This window comes from Saccopteryx leptura, chromosome 9 (assembly GCF_036850995.1).
Source record: "Saccopteryx leptura isolate mSacLep1 chromosome 9, mSacLep1_pri_phased_curated, whole genome shotgun sequence".
Classification (NCBI taxonomy): domain Eukaryota; kingdom Metazoa; phylum Chordata; class Mammalia; order Chiroptera; family Emballonuridae; genus Saccopteryx; species Saccopteryx leptura.
The window spans coordinates 63,692,550-63,707,661 of NC_089511.1; the positions used below are offsets into that span (position 1 = coordinate 63,692,550).

The window sequence follows — 15,112 nt, forward strand, 5'->3', positions numbered from 1 at the left end:
CCTTTATAGTCTTTACTTGAGGTTCTCCGAATTATTCTACACATTTAATCCTGTATCACTGCCTGGAGGAAATGGACACTCAGATGTTTGCATCCTTGAGGAGCATCTGAGTTCATCTCAAGGATCGATGGACCAAGTTAAATGGTCAGAGGAATCGCTCCATTAGGGATCTCCCAGCCTTCTAAGAGTTGCCACATATTTTTAACGATGTAAGCACTATGATCTTCTTCCCCCACCGCCATCTTACCAAGAGTTAGGTGACTAGCATGGAATTCAGACCTTGGATAGAATATTCTCATTAGATGAGTTTGCTTTAAAAGCCACTGCCACGCCTAATCCATCTTGGCTTCCACTATTCTGCAGGGGTTGTAGTATGGGTGGGTCATGCAACAGCAAGAGAAGCAAAAACCTTTTGGAAGAAAACCACTTTAGATTTTTCGTAGATCTCAGGGGACCAGCAAGAGATCATCTACCACAAAATTAATATGTTGGGCTTGAAATTAATTTCACGTCATAATTAAATCAGATGTGACCTATGTAAGCATTAAGCAAAAAATGCCATTTAATGAGTTGAGGCACATTTTGAAAAATGGTATCACCAGGTCAAACAGTGGTACATTTCTCAAACACTGGTGAGAGCTGGAGGGGTAGGGGCTGCCCAAGGTGCGCACATGTACACAGTCCTTTCTGCTCCTCTCCTGCCTCACCTGCTCACTGGCTGTAGGAAACGGTAATAGAAGCGCTGTTTTAGAGATCAAACCCAAAGCCTCCCAGAGAGAAGTGAAAAAGGCACTTCTATAGCAAATTGGCTCTCGAAGTACCATCCTAAGAACCCAAGCGAGTTAAACAGGTTTCTCAAGCTCAGAAAATGTTTTCTGGTGCAATGAAGAGAGAATTATATGACAAAAGAGGAGATAGTAAAGAGGGGGGAGTAGCACGAACATCTTTGATACGTTTTTTGAAAGAGGTACAAATGTTGTGTGTCAGCTCCCAGTAATCTTAGATTTATACAATGGTGCAACCAGAAAACTAGCTGTGCAAAAGAATGTGACTTGGAAATGTGAAGACGCAGGTGGTGAGAAAGGAGGAGTGCCCGTCCCTCACCGCACAGGCCTGGACTGGCCCAGCACACCCAGTCCGTGTGCGAGTGCCAGGGCCACCGCAGCGGGGCAGCCCTGAAGAGAAGATATAAAAGCTCCAATGGAAGGATGACAGTTCAACAGGAGTTTCTAAAAGTTCATACTGACAATCGCAAAAGAGGTGAGATTATGTGGTTAAGGAGACCAAGAATAAGGACTGGAGCTGAGGGATATCACTATTTTATATCAGAACCATGCTGTTTTTACTCGACAAGATGACCTTTTTATGTCTACAGATATACAGCCAGTTGAAGTACCATGTGGCTTCCCAAAATCAGTATCATCTCTTGACAACCAAACTGAATTACTGCCTCACCCAGGTCAGCCTGTCAAGTATGGAGATACCTAGTCTGAGCTAAGGGAAGGCATGAGGATTGATTGTGGAGCAGATGAAAAGGGTTGTATAACCAACAAATTTAAACTTTCCTAATCATGATAAACATTCTTTACTGAAAAAATTCCAAGAGAAAGTAGAAGAGACTGATGATAACGGACCAACTAGAACTGGTGGACTTTGATCCAAATCAGGAAAGGCAGTATCACTACTTCCTCTGCCTGTCAGGTGATACCCTGTAACAGTGCAGCTACGTACACGCAGCAGCTTAGACAAAAAAGCTAGGAATATGTATTGATTTCAATGTATGCACCTTAATTGTTAAGCTATGAAAATAAAACTGTATTTAACTAGCAATCAAGAACTTAATTTGTAGAGGCCTGACCTGTGGCGGCGAAGTGGATCAAGCGTCAACCTGGAACGCTGAGGTCTCCAGTTCAAAACCCTGGGCTTGCCTGGTCAAAGCATAAATGGGAGTTGATCCTTCCTGCTCCTCCCTCCTTCTCTGTCTTCTCTAAAATGAATAAAAATTATTAAAAAACAAAAAACTTAATTTGTAGAGAAATATTGATCTTTATGGTTGTATTGTGGGATTCACTGTGATGCTTCTGCCAGTTATTCTATTGCCTCAATTGTTGAAAACAGCCTGCTGTATAATTTAGCCTGTAGCATTTATCATAATGTGTTGCTTCTTGATGGCTTGCAGCACTTTTTTAGGTATATTATAGGCTTACTTTAAACCATTTAACTTGTACTCCAAAATGACTGTAAATATGTTGGTAGTATATATAGCAAATTATGACAAATAGCTTTAATTGTATGTCTAAAAGTCATGTTTACAGCTTAAATGTGGATATCAGAGTTCAGGTATTCTTAAAGTATGAATGTACAGTGGTACCTTTAGATACGAATTTAACTCGTTCTGTAACCAAGCTCGTAAACCAGTCAACTCATGTATCAAGCTGCTGATACTGGACCTGTGCGCCAACTAGCGGCAGCTTCCTGAATCACGACTCGTATCTCGGAATTTTGCTTGGATCTCAAACAAAAATACAGACTGAGTCACAGCTCGTATCTTAAAAAAATGGTATGTTGGTCTGTTCATATCTCAGGGTACCACTGTATCCTTAATATATGGGTAACAGCCTGACCAGGTGGTGGCACAGTGGGTAGAGCATAGGACTAGGACGTGGAGAATCCAGGTTCAAGCCCAATGTCTCTGGCTCAAGCAAGGGCTTACTTGGTCTGCTGTAGCCCCCCAGTCAAGGCACATGAGAAAGTAATCAATGAACAACTAAGGTGTCGCAACAAAGAATTGATGCTTCTCAACTCTCTCCCTTTCTGTTTGTCCCTATCTGTCCCTCTATCCGTTAAATAAATAAATAAATATTATGGATAACAAAGAAAAATAGTTTAAAACTTACAAAAGAAGGTTCACATTATCATTTGAACCATTCTTCAGCCCAATTTCCCCCCATAGCCAAGAAGTGGTCATCCATACCCCATCACCCTTCTACCAGGTGGGGCATCAATGTGAAATGTAACTGCTCACATTCCTGGCTGCTCCTTGCCTGGAGTAGAGGATCTAAAAGATGGAGGACATAACAGGATAAAAACTAAGCAACCTGCAAGGTTACAATGCAGGCCTCCCACTTTTTTTCTTTTAAAGTATTTGTTTTCTAGATAAGAAGAAAAAACTGTCCCCTCAATATTCCACAGGTGCCAGTGGAGGGCTTAATATTTCCAGTAAAATTCAAATAGTTAGGACTATGTCCCCTCAAGCAACTAAGTGATTAATAGTCACCTATTAAAATCAAGACTCCAAATTAAAGCAACTTATCAAGGTCACACAGTAAGTAGCAGAATTCTATTCAGTTCAGATGGATTGACTTCAGGCTCTTCCCTCCCACTGGCTTCCCTCTCTTCTCCCCCCCCCCCCCCCCCGGACATTGGCAGCTATGTCTGCTGTGCAGACTTATTTGAAATTGCATACTTTCATAATCATAGCTTTTAAAATTCATGTATGGGATCCTTTTTCAATTAAACGTGTTCATAAATAACAGATGATGGAGTTACTTGTATTCCTTTCTTTTCAGTAGGGCGAACAGGACAAGGAAGCTGAGACTTACCTGTTATGGTCCCATAAAGTCTGAAGAAAGCTGAAAAAAGCTTACAAGAATAAAAGACATGGAGGAAATGTTTCAGAAAAGAATATAATCACAGGAAAATGCTGGTAGTCACCGTGATGATGAAGAAGCAAGCCAATTTTTGATAAAGTCCTTTTAATGGAAAATGTAAAACCCTTTTCAACTTCAATGTACAAAGCCATATGTAACACTTGCACTTAACAAATAAAAGCAAGCCAATGTTTTAAAAAAATACATCATTAAATGTATATATGTATATATTTACATAGCATATTAAGTTTAATATTTAGCTTTAAAAGTTCACATAAATTTTACCAAAATGAGACAATTTTAAATAAATTACACCTTTTGAAAATGTTTAATTGTACAGTCAATAGCTTCAACAAAATATTGAAGTGTCTGTATTTAGTATCTGCTTTATATACTTTCTATTTTACAATTTTTACAATTATTTGGCAGTAATTTTCTGATTATGACATGAATGCTGTGTGATTCAGCAATTTCCCAAATGCAGGCAACAGCTGGTGTTTGTGTCCTATTCTCACAGTAACTGTCTCAACGTAGTGAAAAATATCAGTTATTTTAGTAAACTGTACAAGGTCACATTTACACTCGATCAACAATATAGCATAGAATTTTGTACTTTTTTTCCAAAAATAAATACATCATTTAAATCTGGCCTTTTCACAAACATCATTTACATTATAATACAAAAGCAGCTATGAAGTACTGCTTTTTAAATGTAGCTTGTTTTAATAACTACCATTGATTCATAGGAGCTGTGACTTATGCTATACTGCTGTGGTGTCAGTAACAAGCAATTACTACAAAGAGAATTTCTTGGCACTGATGGTTTTATGAAGCTTAAGTCAGTGTGCATACATATCGCTCAAGAGGAATCCTGCTTCAGTGGTCTAACCAGAGCAAACTGGACACCTAATTTTCTCCCATATCCTCCGTTTCGTCTGCATGCACTTTCAAAGCTCTCACCATTTCTTTGACTGCATGATACAAGATGTTTTTAACCTGAAAGAGATGTTGACATTTACACTCACTTCAGCTGGAGATAAACAAATGAAAACTGCTCTACTTAAAAAAAAATTTTAATAGAAAGCCAAACCAAGAAAAACAAATCTCCCATTCAAGTATTAACCAGGCCCAACCCTGCTTATCTTCCGAGACCAGAAGAGATCAAGCATGTTTAGGGTGGTATGGCCATAGAAAAGAAAAATAAATGTCAAAGTAAAAAAATGTTAAACCAAAAGTTAAAATAAGAGCCACTAAAAGTTATATAAGTAAGTATGAATTGGTGTTCCTCTTTGGTTGTTATCCTAATGTGACAAACTTGGACATGACTGCCTAAGCTGTCACTACACACGTGCCATATTTCTTAATATAAAAAAGCCTGCAGAACAGGGAAGAGAAAACTCATTTCTTACCTGTAGTTTATCATCGTAATTGATTTCATCCTTCAAAAGTCTCAGTTCCTGTGTTAAATGAAATGACTGTACAAGATGTTCTGGAGACACAAAATCTTCGGTTACCTGAATACAGCTGTGAAAGTTCTGCACCTATTCTCAAAACAAAAACAGGAAATACAAAATTTAGGAGATGAGGACAAAAAAAAGCAAAGGTGCCTATTAAGAGACAATTCACTAGAGACCTTACTTTCTCCAAAACATCAAATCTATTTCAAAGCAGAATACCATACTTTATGAGCAAGTTATATCACTGAAAAGCTTCAGGTAAAGCAACTTTGTAAATGGAACTTTTTTTAGATTTTATTAATTCATTTTTAGAGAAAGATAAAAGAGAGAGAGAGAGAGAGAGAGAGAGAGAGAGAGAGAGAAGGGAGGCAGAGCAGGAAGCATAACTCCCATATGTGCCTTGACTAGGCAAGCCTGGGGTTCCCAACCAGTGACCTCAGCATTCAGGTTGACACTTTACTGCGCCACCCACAGGTCAGGTGTAAACAAAACATTTTTAAATGAAAAGTTTCCAGGAATCCTTCAGAGAGGCTGATAATCAGATCCTAACTCATCAATTTTGTTAAGGTAGATTTTCTTTTTGGTGTTCCTTAAAAAAAAAAGGAAAAACCAAACCAAAACAAACTGGGAAGTAATTTGTTTTACCAATCAGTGCAATCAATCCGGATGTTTGTTGTTGCTCCTTTAGATTTTGGCCTTTTGGCCACTTCACTGTTAAATTTTAGACCAGAGAGTAGATTAAAAAAAGGAAATGAAACTTAGTTGATTTGTGAGGAACTGGGATGGAAACTGTAGTTCCAGACAGAGCTACTGACCACAAGAGTTTAAAATTATGCTAGGATTTTGTTTTCTTTCAAATCAAAGATATTTTTCTTTCTTCTTCTTAAAATTTTCCTTAGAAAATTAAATTTAACAGGGTGACATTGACCAATAAGAGTATATAGGTTTCAGGCAAACAACAAAGATACTTTTCAATTGTTGCCTCCTCTCTAGACTAAATGGTTTTCACAGGAAGCTGATAAATGTCTTCTGTTATTTGCTCAACATGTACAAACTGACTGCACACATTTTACAGAACTCCTTTCTATTAATAATGATCAGCATGACAGAGAAAGGACCAAGCTGACCCAATCTCAATTTTGTGATGTTTCTAGATTGTCTTCTAGTGACATTAAAAGATATAAAATTCCTGGGAAAGGAGAAATAAAAACTAAGCCCTTAAATTTATTCCAATTCTTTTAAAGTATAAAAATAAATTTAATTGGGAGGAATGAGAAAAGGAAGAGACTGGGGAAAATTCAACATAAATCAGTCAGCAGGAACCTAGCTCCTATGATATCCTCCTGTCTAAAAGATGCTTTCCAGTCCTACATTAACTCAAGCCATAGCAACCTAGTCTTCAATTGTCCTGTCTCTTTGTCTTTCATTTATTTAAACATGCCCAGGGAATCAAGTTCTTTAAAAGTTCGAGCATGTACATATTTAGCACATCTAGTGCTATTGTTTTTATAATTTCTCTCTTCTTTGGTATTGCAGTTTGGTTTATACATCACTTTCCTTTAAGATCTGTATGCACATTTAGACAGTCGACTTAGAAGCCTGTGTCTGGTAAGTCCAACACTTGGGCTCCCTTAGAGACAGCGTCTTTACTCATTGTCCCCCCCTCAAATGGGCCATACTTTTTTCTCTTTCTGTGTATGCTACTTAACTTCTTTTTTTGAAAACTGGACATCTGAACATTGTGCAATGGTAACTGGAAATCTGATTCTCCCATCTCAGGCTTTGCTGCTGTTGATTGCTGAGGGCTACAGCCATCTATTTGTTCTGTGACTTTTCCAAACTAGATATTTTCACAAAAACTGTATTCTCTGTTGGGTGTGATAACTGAAGTCTGTTCTGTTATCACAGTGGTCTGCCAGTGACCTGCCAGTGATATCCTTAAACACTAAAAACCAACTGCCCTTTTTCTTCATTAACAAGTCCCCTAGTTGAGTTCTGAAAAAGTTGATTTTGTCAGTCTTTCCCAGTTTATGGCTGCCTTAAAATCACTTTTCGAACAGTGACTTTTATTAGTGCTTATAAGATTCTATGTTTCTTAATAACCTCAATCTCATTTATTTTGCTTCAAGACTTAAGAGTTAGTTTGAAGAGGCAAGGTTTAGTTTTAAAGTAGAACACATCTGAACTTCCCGTTTCACTTAACTCTTTCTTTAGCCATCTTTGGAGTCATTTGTGTGTCACTTCCTTGATAGACTGTCTCATTCATATTCGTCTTAAAGGATCAGTTGTAATCAGAAACAGATGTTAAGAAAATAAAACTCTTTTCTGTTCATAGTAGGAAGATTATTATCTTGACGACACTGTGATTGTCATATATACACAGAGACTTGTGAAGAGTTAGGAGGAAAAAGATTTTGCCAAGTACTTTTAATCATACTGAATGACCTAACACAATCACTTAAAAGCTGATGCTAAGAATTCATCTTAACACCCCCAGCACAGACTGAACCCTGTTTCCTAAGTTTGGCTACTCAAAGGGCTTGCTGATGACAAAAACAAAGAACAGAATGCAGCTTCTTTCCTAACAGTGCTGGTCCCTGTCATGCAGTGTCATTATGATGGAAACAGTTCTTTTCTAAATATCTTGGGTTTGCAAGGCCATCCTATTTGTGTGATTTTCAAAGTGTGGTTCCAGGAGAAAACATCAGTATCCCCTGAGAACTTAGAAATGTATATTTCAGGTCCCTCTTCAGACCCACTGAGTCAGAAATTCTGGGGTTGGTGTCCAGCAATCTGCTTTATTGAGACCTCCTGGAATTCTTTTTTTTTTTTTTTTTTTTTAAATCTGAAGCTGGAAACAGGGAGAGACAGTCAGACAGACTCCCGCATGCGCCAGACCGGGATCCACCCGGCACGCCCACCAGGGGCGACGCTCTGCCCCTCCGGGGCGTCGCCCTGCCGCGACCAGAGCCACTCCAGCGCCTGCGGCAGAGGCCAAGGAGCCATCCCCAGCGCCAGGGCCATCCCTGCTCCAACGGAGCCTTGGCTGCGGGAGGGGAAGAGAGAGACAGAGAGGAAGGAGGGGGGGGGTGGTGGAGAAGCAAATGGGCGCCTCTCCTATGTGCCCTGGCCGGGAATCGAACCCGGGTCCCCCGCATGCCAGGCCGACGCTCTACCGCTGAGCCAACCGGCCAGGGCCTGGAATTCTGATGTATGCTAAACTGTGAGAAGTAAACTGAATAAGTAAGTAGTACTGACTTCGAGTTTGGGATTAGGTTAAGAACTGGCCATAGCCACTGAAGTGTTGGAGCCATGAATTAAAAGTTGTCAGGACCGCACTGGCCGGTTGGCTCAGTGGTAGAGTGTTGGCCTGGCGTGCAGAAGTCCCGGGTTCGATTCCTGGCCAAGGCACACAGGAGAAGCGCCCATCTACTTCTCCACCCCTCCCCTTCTCCTTCCTCTCTGTCTCTCCCTTCCCCTCCCGCAGCCGAGGCTCCATTGGAGCAAAGATGGCCCGGGCGCTGGGGATGGCTCCTTGGCCTCTGCCCCAGGCGCTAGAGTGACTCTGGTCACAACAGAGTGACGCCCTGGAGGGGCAGAGCGTCGCCCCCTGGTGGGCGTGCCGGGTGGATCCCGGTCGGGCGCATGTGGGAGCCTGTCTGTCTCTCCCCGTTTCTGGCTTCAGAAAAATACAGAGAAAAAAAAAAAAAGTTGTCAGTACCGCCTGACCAGGCAGTAGCATAGTGGATAGAGCACTGGACTGAGATGCGGAGGACCCAGGTTCAAGACTCCGAGGTCACCAGCTTGAGTGTGGGCTCATCTGGTTTGAGCAAAGCTCACCAGCTTGGACCTAAGGTTGCTGGCTCAAGCAAGGGGTTACTTGGTCTGCTGAAGGCCCACGGTCAAGGCACATATGAGAAAGCAATCAATGAACTAAGGTCTCGCAATGAAAAACTGATGATTGATGCTTCTTATCTCTCTCCATTCCTGTCTGTCCCTGTCTATCCCTCTCTCTGTCCCTGTTTAAAAAAAAAAGTTGTCAAGACCTCTGAGGACTGAATAAATTTATAAATAATAATGCATTAAAATCTGAAGTAATATTGTGAACAGAGTTCTTACTTCCTTTTAATTCTCTCTCAAAACCACATTACCACCACTTGGTGAGTCATGGACAACACCTTTTCAATGGAGTAAAAATAACTGTGCTGTCAGTATCAAACCACATAAGGAAGGTAGACATTCTTCTTACAGCTAAATATATGCCAAATATGCAGCACAGAAAGTCTTGTCGTATTAGAACATTCATCAATTTAGTGGCAAAGCTTAGAACAAAGTTTGCCAGTCCTGCTCACACATGCTGGCTACTTCAGCCTATTTAAGTATAACACTTTTTTTTTAAGAGAGACAGGAAGGGAGAGAGATGAGAAGCATTAACTCGTAGTTGCGTCACTTTAGTTGTTCATTGATTGCTTATCCTACAAGTCTTGACTGGGGGGCTCAAGCTGAGTCAGTGATCCCTTGATCAAACCAGTGACCTTGGGCTTCAAACCTTGGGATAATGTTAATGATCTCATGCTCCAATCTTGGGGTTTCAAACCTGGGACCTCAGCATCCCAGGTCGATGCCCTATACACTGCACCACTACTGGTTAGGCTTAAGTATAACACCTTTTTATCACAGATGAAATTTGCTCTCTATAATCAAAATAAAATTTCTACTTATCTCAAACCTTGTTTTCTATATGCGTATGTGTACAGCCATAATTGGAAGATTAATTTTCTGAAGTAGCCAAAGACATAGAGGAAGAGGCCCAAACCTGCATGTGTATACAAGGAGCACAACACACACACACACACACACACACACACACACTACGGAAAGTCATAATTTTGTTTTCAGCTATATTTCTGTAAAAAATATGTTGTGTGAGAACATATTTCCAGACCCTCAGGCCTCATAACATTTAAGTGCATTATCGGGGATGGTAGAGAACAGTAGGAAAAAAGACACACCCCAGAAATCCCCATCCTCGTGAAGCTTATATTCCAATGGCAGTTTAAAAGCCAATCAACAATGGCCTGACCAAGCGGTGGCGCAGTGGATAGAGTACTGGACTGGACACAGAGGACCCAGTTTCAAAACCCCGAGGTTCCCAGCTTGAGCCCCAGGTCACTGGCTTGAGCAAGGGGTCACTAGCTCTGCTGTAGCCCCTCAGTCAAGGCACATACGAGAAAGCAGTCAATGAACAACTAAGGTGCCAAAATGAAGAACTGATGTTTATCTCCTCTCCCTTCCTGTCTGTCTGTCCCTTTCTGTCCTCTCTGACTGTCAAAAAAATCCAATCAACAGCGAATGTAAATTATGAAGCATGTTAGAAGGCAAATGACAGCAATGTAGAAAAACAATGACAGAAAGTTGGAGGACATAATCTGCAGTTTTAACTAGGGTATCACTGAGAAGGTGACATTTGATCAAAGCCTTAAAGAATGCAAAGAAGCAAGTCTTAACAGATATCTGGGAGGAAAAGAACTTCAGGGAAAGCCCTGGCTGAGTAGCTCAGTTGGTTAGTGTGTCGTTCAGATACACCAAGGTTGTGCGTTTGATCCTTCATCAAGAGACATACAAAAATCAACCAATGAATGCACAAATTAGTGGAAGAATAAATCAATGTTTCTCTTCTTCTCTAAATTAATAAATTAAAAAAAAAAGAATTTTAGGCAAAAGAATATGTAAGTACAGTGGCCTTGCAGTGGGAACATGCTTGGTGTATGTGAAAAGCACAGACAGCACAAGGCGGCACAAGAGGAGGGGGAGGAAAGCAGGGGGAGGGGCAGGCAGTGAGGGTGTGTACGCGTGAGTGCCTGTGTGTGCGCGCGCACAAGGACACAAGTACGAATTGTTTAGGGTCCTGTGAGGCTTTGAGCAAGGTGATATGTGAACTAAAGTTTTTAACAGGATAACCCTTGCCTCTTTTGAGAGAAAATGGTTTTTCTCCTCTTACCCTCCAAGAAAGTAGAAGCAGCAGAGAGACGTACATGTACAAAATCTCTCACCAGGGAGAGTGAGAGTTGCCTCTGGAGGAGAGATGTGGGGGCAAAGGTGAGAAAAAGATTAAAATTTCGGCCTGACCAGGCAGTGGTGCAGTGGATAGAGCGTCAGACTGGGATGCAGAAGACCCAGGTTCGAGACCCCGAGGTCGCCAGCCTGAGCGTGGGCTCATCTGGTTTGAGCAAAAATTCACCAGCTTGGACCCAAGGTCGTTGGCTCAAGCAAGGGGTTACTCAGTCTGCTGAAGGCCCACGGTCAAGGCACATATGAGAAAGCAATCAATGAACAACTAAGGTGTCACAATGCGCAACGAAAAACTAATGATTGATGCTTCTCATCTGTTCGTTCCTGTCTGTCTGTCCCTGTCTATCCCTCACTCTGACTCTCTCTCTGTCTCTGTAAAAAAATAAATTAAATAAAAATAATTTAAGATTAAATTTTCACTGTGAACTCTTTTTTAATGTTTGAATTAAAAAAAGAACAATCTTTTTCAACAAGCAGTACTGGAACAACTGAATGTCTATATGCAAAAAATTGAACCTTGACCCATAATTTGCACTATATACAAAAATTAATTGAAAATAGACTAGACCTAAATGTAAGAATAACTATAAAACTTTTAAAAGAAAATGAAAAGAAACTGATAACAAAACAAAAAGGTAGACAACCAAATGGGAGATGATATTCACAAACAACAGCTCCAATAAAGGGTTAATATCCATAATATAGAAAGAACTCATAAAGCTCAGCAATAAACAAATGAACAACTCAATTAAAAAATGGGGAGGACTGGAACAGACACTTCTCCCAAAAAGACATACAAATGGCCAACAGACATATGAAAAGATGCTCATCCTACCAGCTATTAGAGAAATATAAATCAAAACTACAATGAGATATAACTTCACACCTGTTAGATTGGCTATTATCAACAAGACAGGTAATCAAGTGTTGGAGAGGCTGTGGAAAAAAAGGAACCCTCATTCACTGCTGGTGGGAATGTAAACTGGTACAGCCATTATAGAAGACAGTATGTGGTGGTTCCTCCAAAAATTAAGAATAGAATTACCATACAACCGAGGAATCCCTCTACTGGGTATCTACCCCAAAACTTTGAAAACAGTGGTATGTAAAGACACATAAACCCCACGTTTATAGCATTATCCATGGTGGCCAAATCATAGAAACTGAAAGTGTCCATCGATAAGAGTAATGGATAAAGATGTGGTACATATATACAATGGAATACTACTCAGCCATAAGAAATAATGATATATTGCCATTTATGACAACATTATACTGAGTAAAATAAGTAAATCAGAAAAGGCTAAGAACGAAATGATTTCACACATAAGTGAGACATAAAACTCAGATTCACAGACATAAATAAAAGTTATGTCATTACTAGAGGGGTGGGAGTACAGAGGGACAAATGTGCGGTGATGGAAAATGATTTGACTTTGGGTGATGGGCACACAATGCAATCAACAGTTCAAATGTTACTAGAGATGTTGACCTGAAACCTATGTACTCTTATTGATCAATGTCACCCCATTAAATTTCTAAATTAAAAAAATATATATAAGAGAAAATCTTTGTGATCTGAGCTAGGTAAAAAATTTACAGTCACAATAAAAATATTATACATTAAAAAATCAACAAATATCAAAATTTAAAAACTCTTTGGAAGACACTATTAGGATAAATCACACATTGGGAGAATATACTTGCAAAGCACATAACAGATAAAGGGTTTATGAGTAGAAAAAGAACACTCAAAACTCAGAAGAAAACCCAATTATAAAAATAGGCAAAATATTTGAACACATATTTACCAAAATAGATATAGATGGCAAATAAGTACATGAACAGATATTCAACATATTTAGTTATTAAGAAAATGTAAATTAAAACCACAATGAGATACCAATGCACACTTATTCAAATGCTTAAAACCAAACTGACAAGTAGAGGAAATTTAACTCACATATACTGCTTTGGGGAATAAAAAATGGTACAACCGTATTGGAGAACTGCCCAGCAGTGTCTTATAAGTTAATCACACATTTATCATAGTACCAGGTAAACCCACTACTCAGTATTTACCCAACTGAAATGAAAACCTATGGAAATACAAAATCCTTATGTGAATGTTTATAGTAGCTTTCTTTACTATTGCCCCAAACTGGAAACAATCTAAATGTCTTCAATTGGTGAATAAAAAGTAAAACAAAACACTGTGGTCCATTTATGTAACAAACAACTATATTCAGCAATAAAAAGACAATCACTGATACATACAATATGGATGAAACTCAAATGCATTGTGCTGAATGATTCAAAGGCTAATTATTATGATTCCAGACATGACATTCTTGTATAGGTAGAACTATAGGGACAGAAAACAGGTTAAGTGGTTGTAGGAAAGACAGATGGGAGGAGAGGTTGACTCAAAAGGTACAGGAGGAAATTTCTTGGACTGATGAAAGTGTTCTATATTTTAATTATGTTACCTATTTATGTCAAAACTTAACAGAACTGTACACTAAAAAGTATATGCAAAGTGTACCCCCCCCCAAAAGAAAAAAAGACAAATAACCATCTAGTTCAACAATTGAAAAAATAGATACTGGATAAGTTGAATGTGTAAGAATTTTTAAGAAAACTTTTATTATCAAAGAATTATTCCTATTTACAGGAAGATTTACTGTACTCTACTCCTTTGAGGCCTTTTTCTGTTAAGATACAGATTAGCCATTTTCTGAAGAGAGGCAACAAGACAAAAAAGTTGTATGTGAGGTGAATCCCAATTAAACCTAAATCATAAATGATGCAACATGTCTGAGCTGATCACGTAACTCCATGGGAAAACAAAAAAACAAAATAATATAAATAATACATCAATTTATTAATATTCTTTCCTAGGAAGTTAGTGTAGAGAAAAGGATATATGTGCTATCATAAATTTGAGAAATAAGAATGATAAATCTAACCCTGAAACTCACATCTTAAAAACTAAACAATCATAGCCTGACAAGGTGGTGGTGCAGTAGATACAGCATCGGCCTGGGATGCTAAGGACCCAGGTTCAAAACCCCAAGGTCACCGGCTTGAGTACAGGCTCATCTGGCTTAAGCAAGGGGTCACTGGCTTTGCTGAACCTCCTCATCAAGACATATATCAGAAAGCAATCAATGAACAACTAAGAAGCAGCGATGAAGAACTGATGCTTCTCATCTCTCTCCCTTCCTGTCTGTCCTTATCTGTCTCTCTCACAAAAAACAAACAAATGAACAAACAAACAAAAAAAACCCCCCACATGATTACATTAATTTTTGCAGGAAAAGAATTTGACAAACTTTAACATCCACTCACAGTAAAAACTCTCAGCAAACCAAGAATAAAAGGAAACTTCTTCAACTTGGTAAGACAGCTACAAAATAAATACAGCCAATACCATACTCAATGGTGAAAGATCAAATGCTTTTTTCCTAAGCTTAGGACAAAAAAAGTATATCCATTTTCACCATGCAAATGTCCTTCAACTAATGAATGGATAATCAAGCCATGGTATATTCATATAAGGAAATACTACTCAGCAATAAAAGAACAAACTATTGATACAATTTGAATGAATCTCAAAGACCTTATGTTAAGTGAAAATAAAAAAAGAAGCTAATCTCAAATGTTTACATACTGCATTATTCCATTTATTTGACATTCTCATAAAGACAAAAGTACTGGAAGACAGATCAGATGCTGCCACGGGCTGCAAGTGAGAGAAGGAATGACTGCAAAGGTGGAGCAATTATTGTTTTATTGAGATGACAGAACTATTCTGTATGGTGGTGATGAGTCTATACATGTGTTGAAATTCATAGATACATATACCAAAAGAAAAAAGAATCTCTGAGGAATCATTACAAAAAATTCCTATGTCATAATGAGAAGTTATTC

At 39.1% G+C, this 15,112-nt stretch overlaps 1 protein-coding gene across 6 annotated transcripts in view; it reads right to left on the reverse strand.

Moving 5' to 3' along the window:
• Positions 1-3,768: 3,768 nt before the first annotated feature.
• The window catches only part of JMJD1C (jumonji domain containing 1C), a 313,461-nt gene continuing 302,117 nt past the window's right edge, over positions 3,769-15,112 (reverse strand). For all 6 annotated transcript variants that reach the window (XM_066348769.1, XM_066348768.1, XM_066348772.1 and 3 more), the window contains 2 exons: positions 5,060-5,191; positions 3,769-4,646 (listed from right to left, as the gene is read on the reverse strand). In XM_066348769.1, the coding sequence (XP_066204866.1) occupies positions 4,557-4,646; positions 5,060-5,191 (222 nt within the window). In that variant the 3' untranslated portion in view covers positions 3,769-4,556. The remainder of the gene's footprint in view (positions 4,647-5,059; positions 5,192-15,112) is intronic.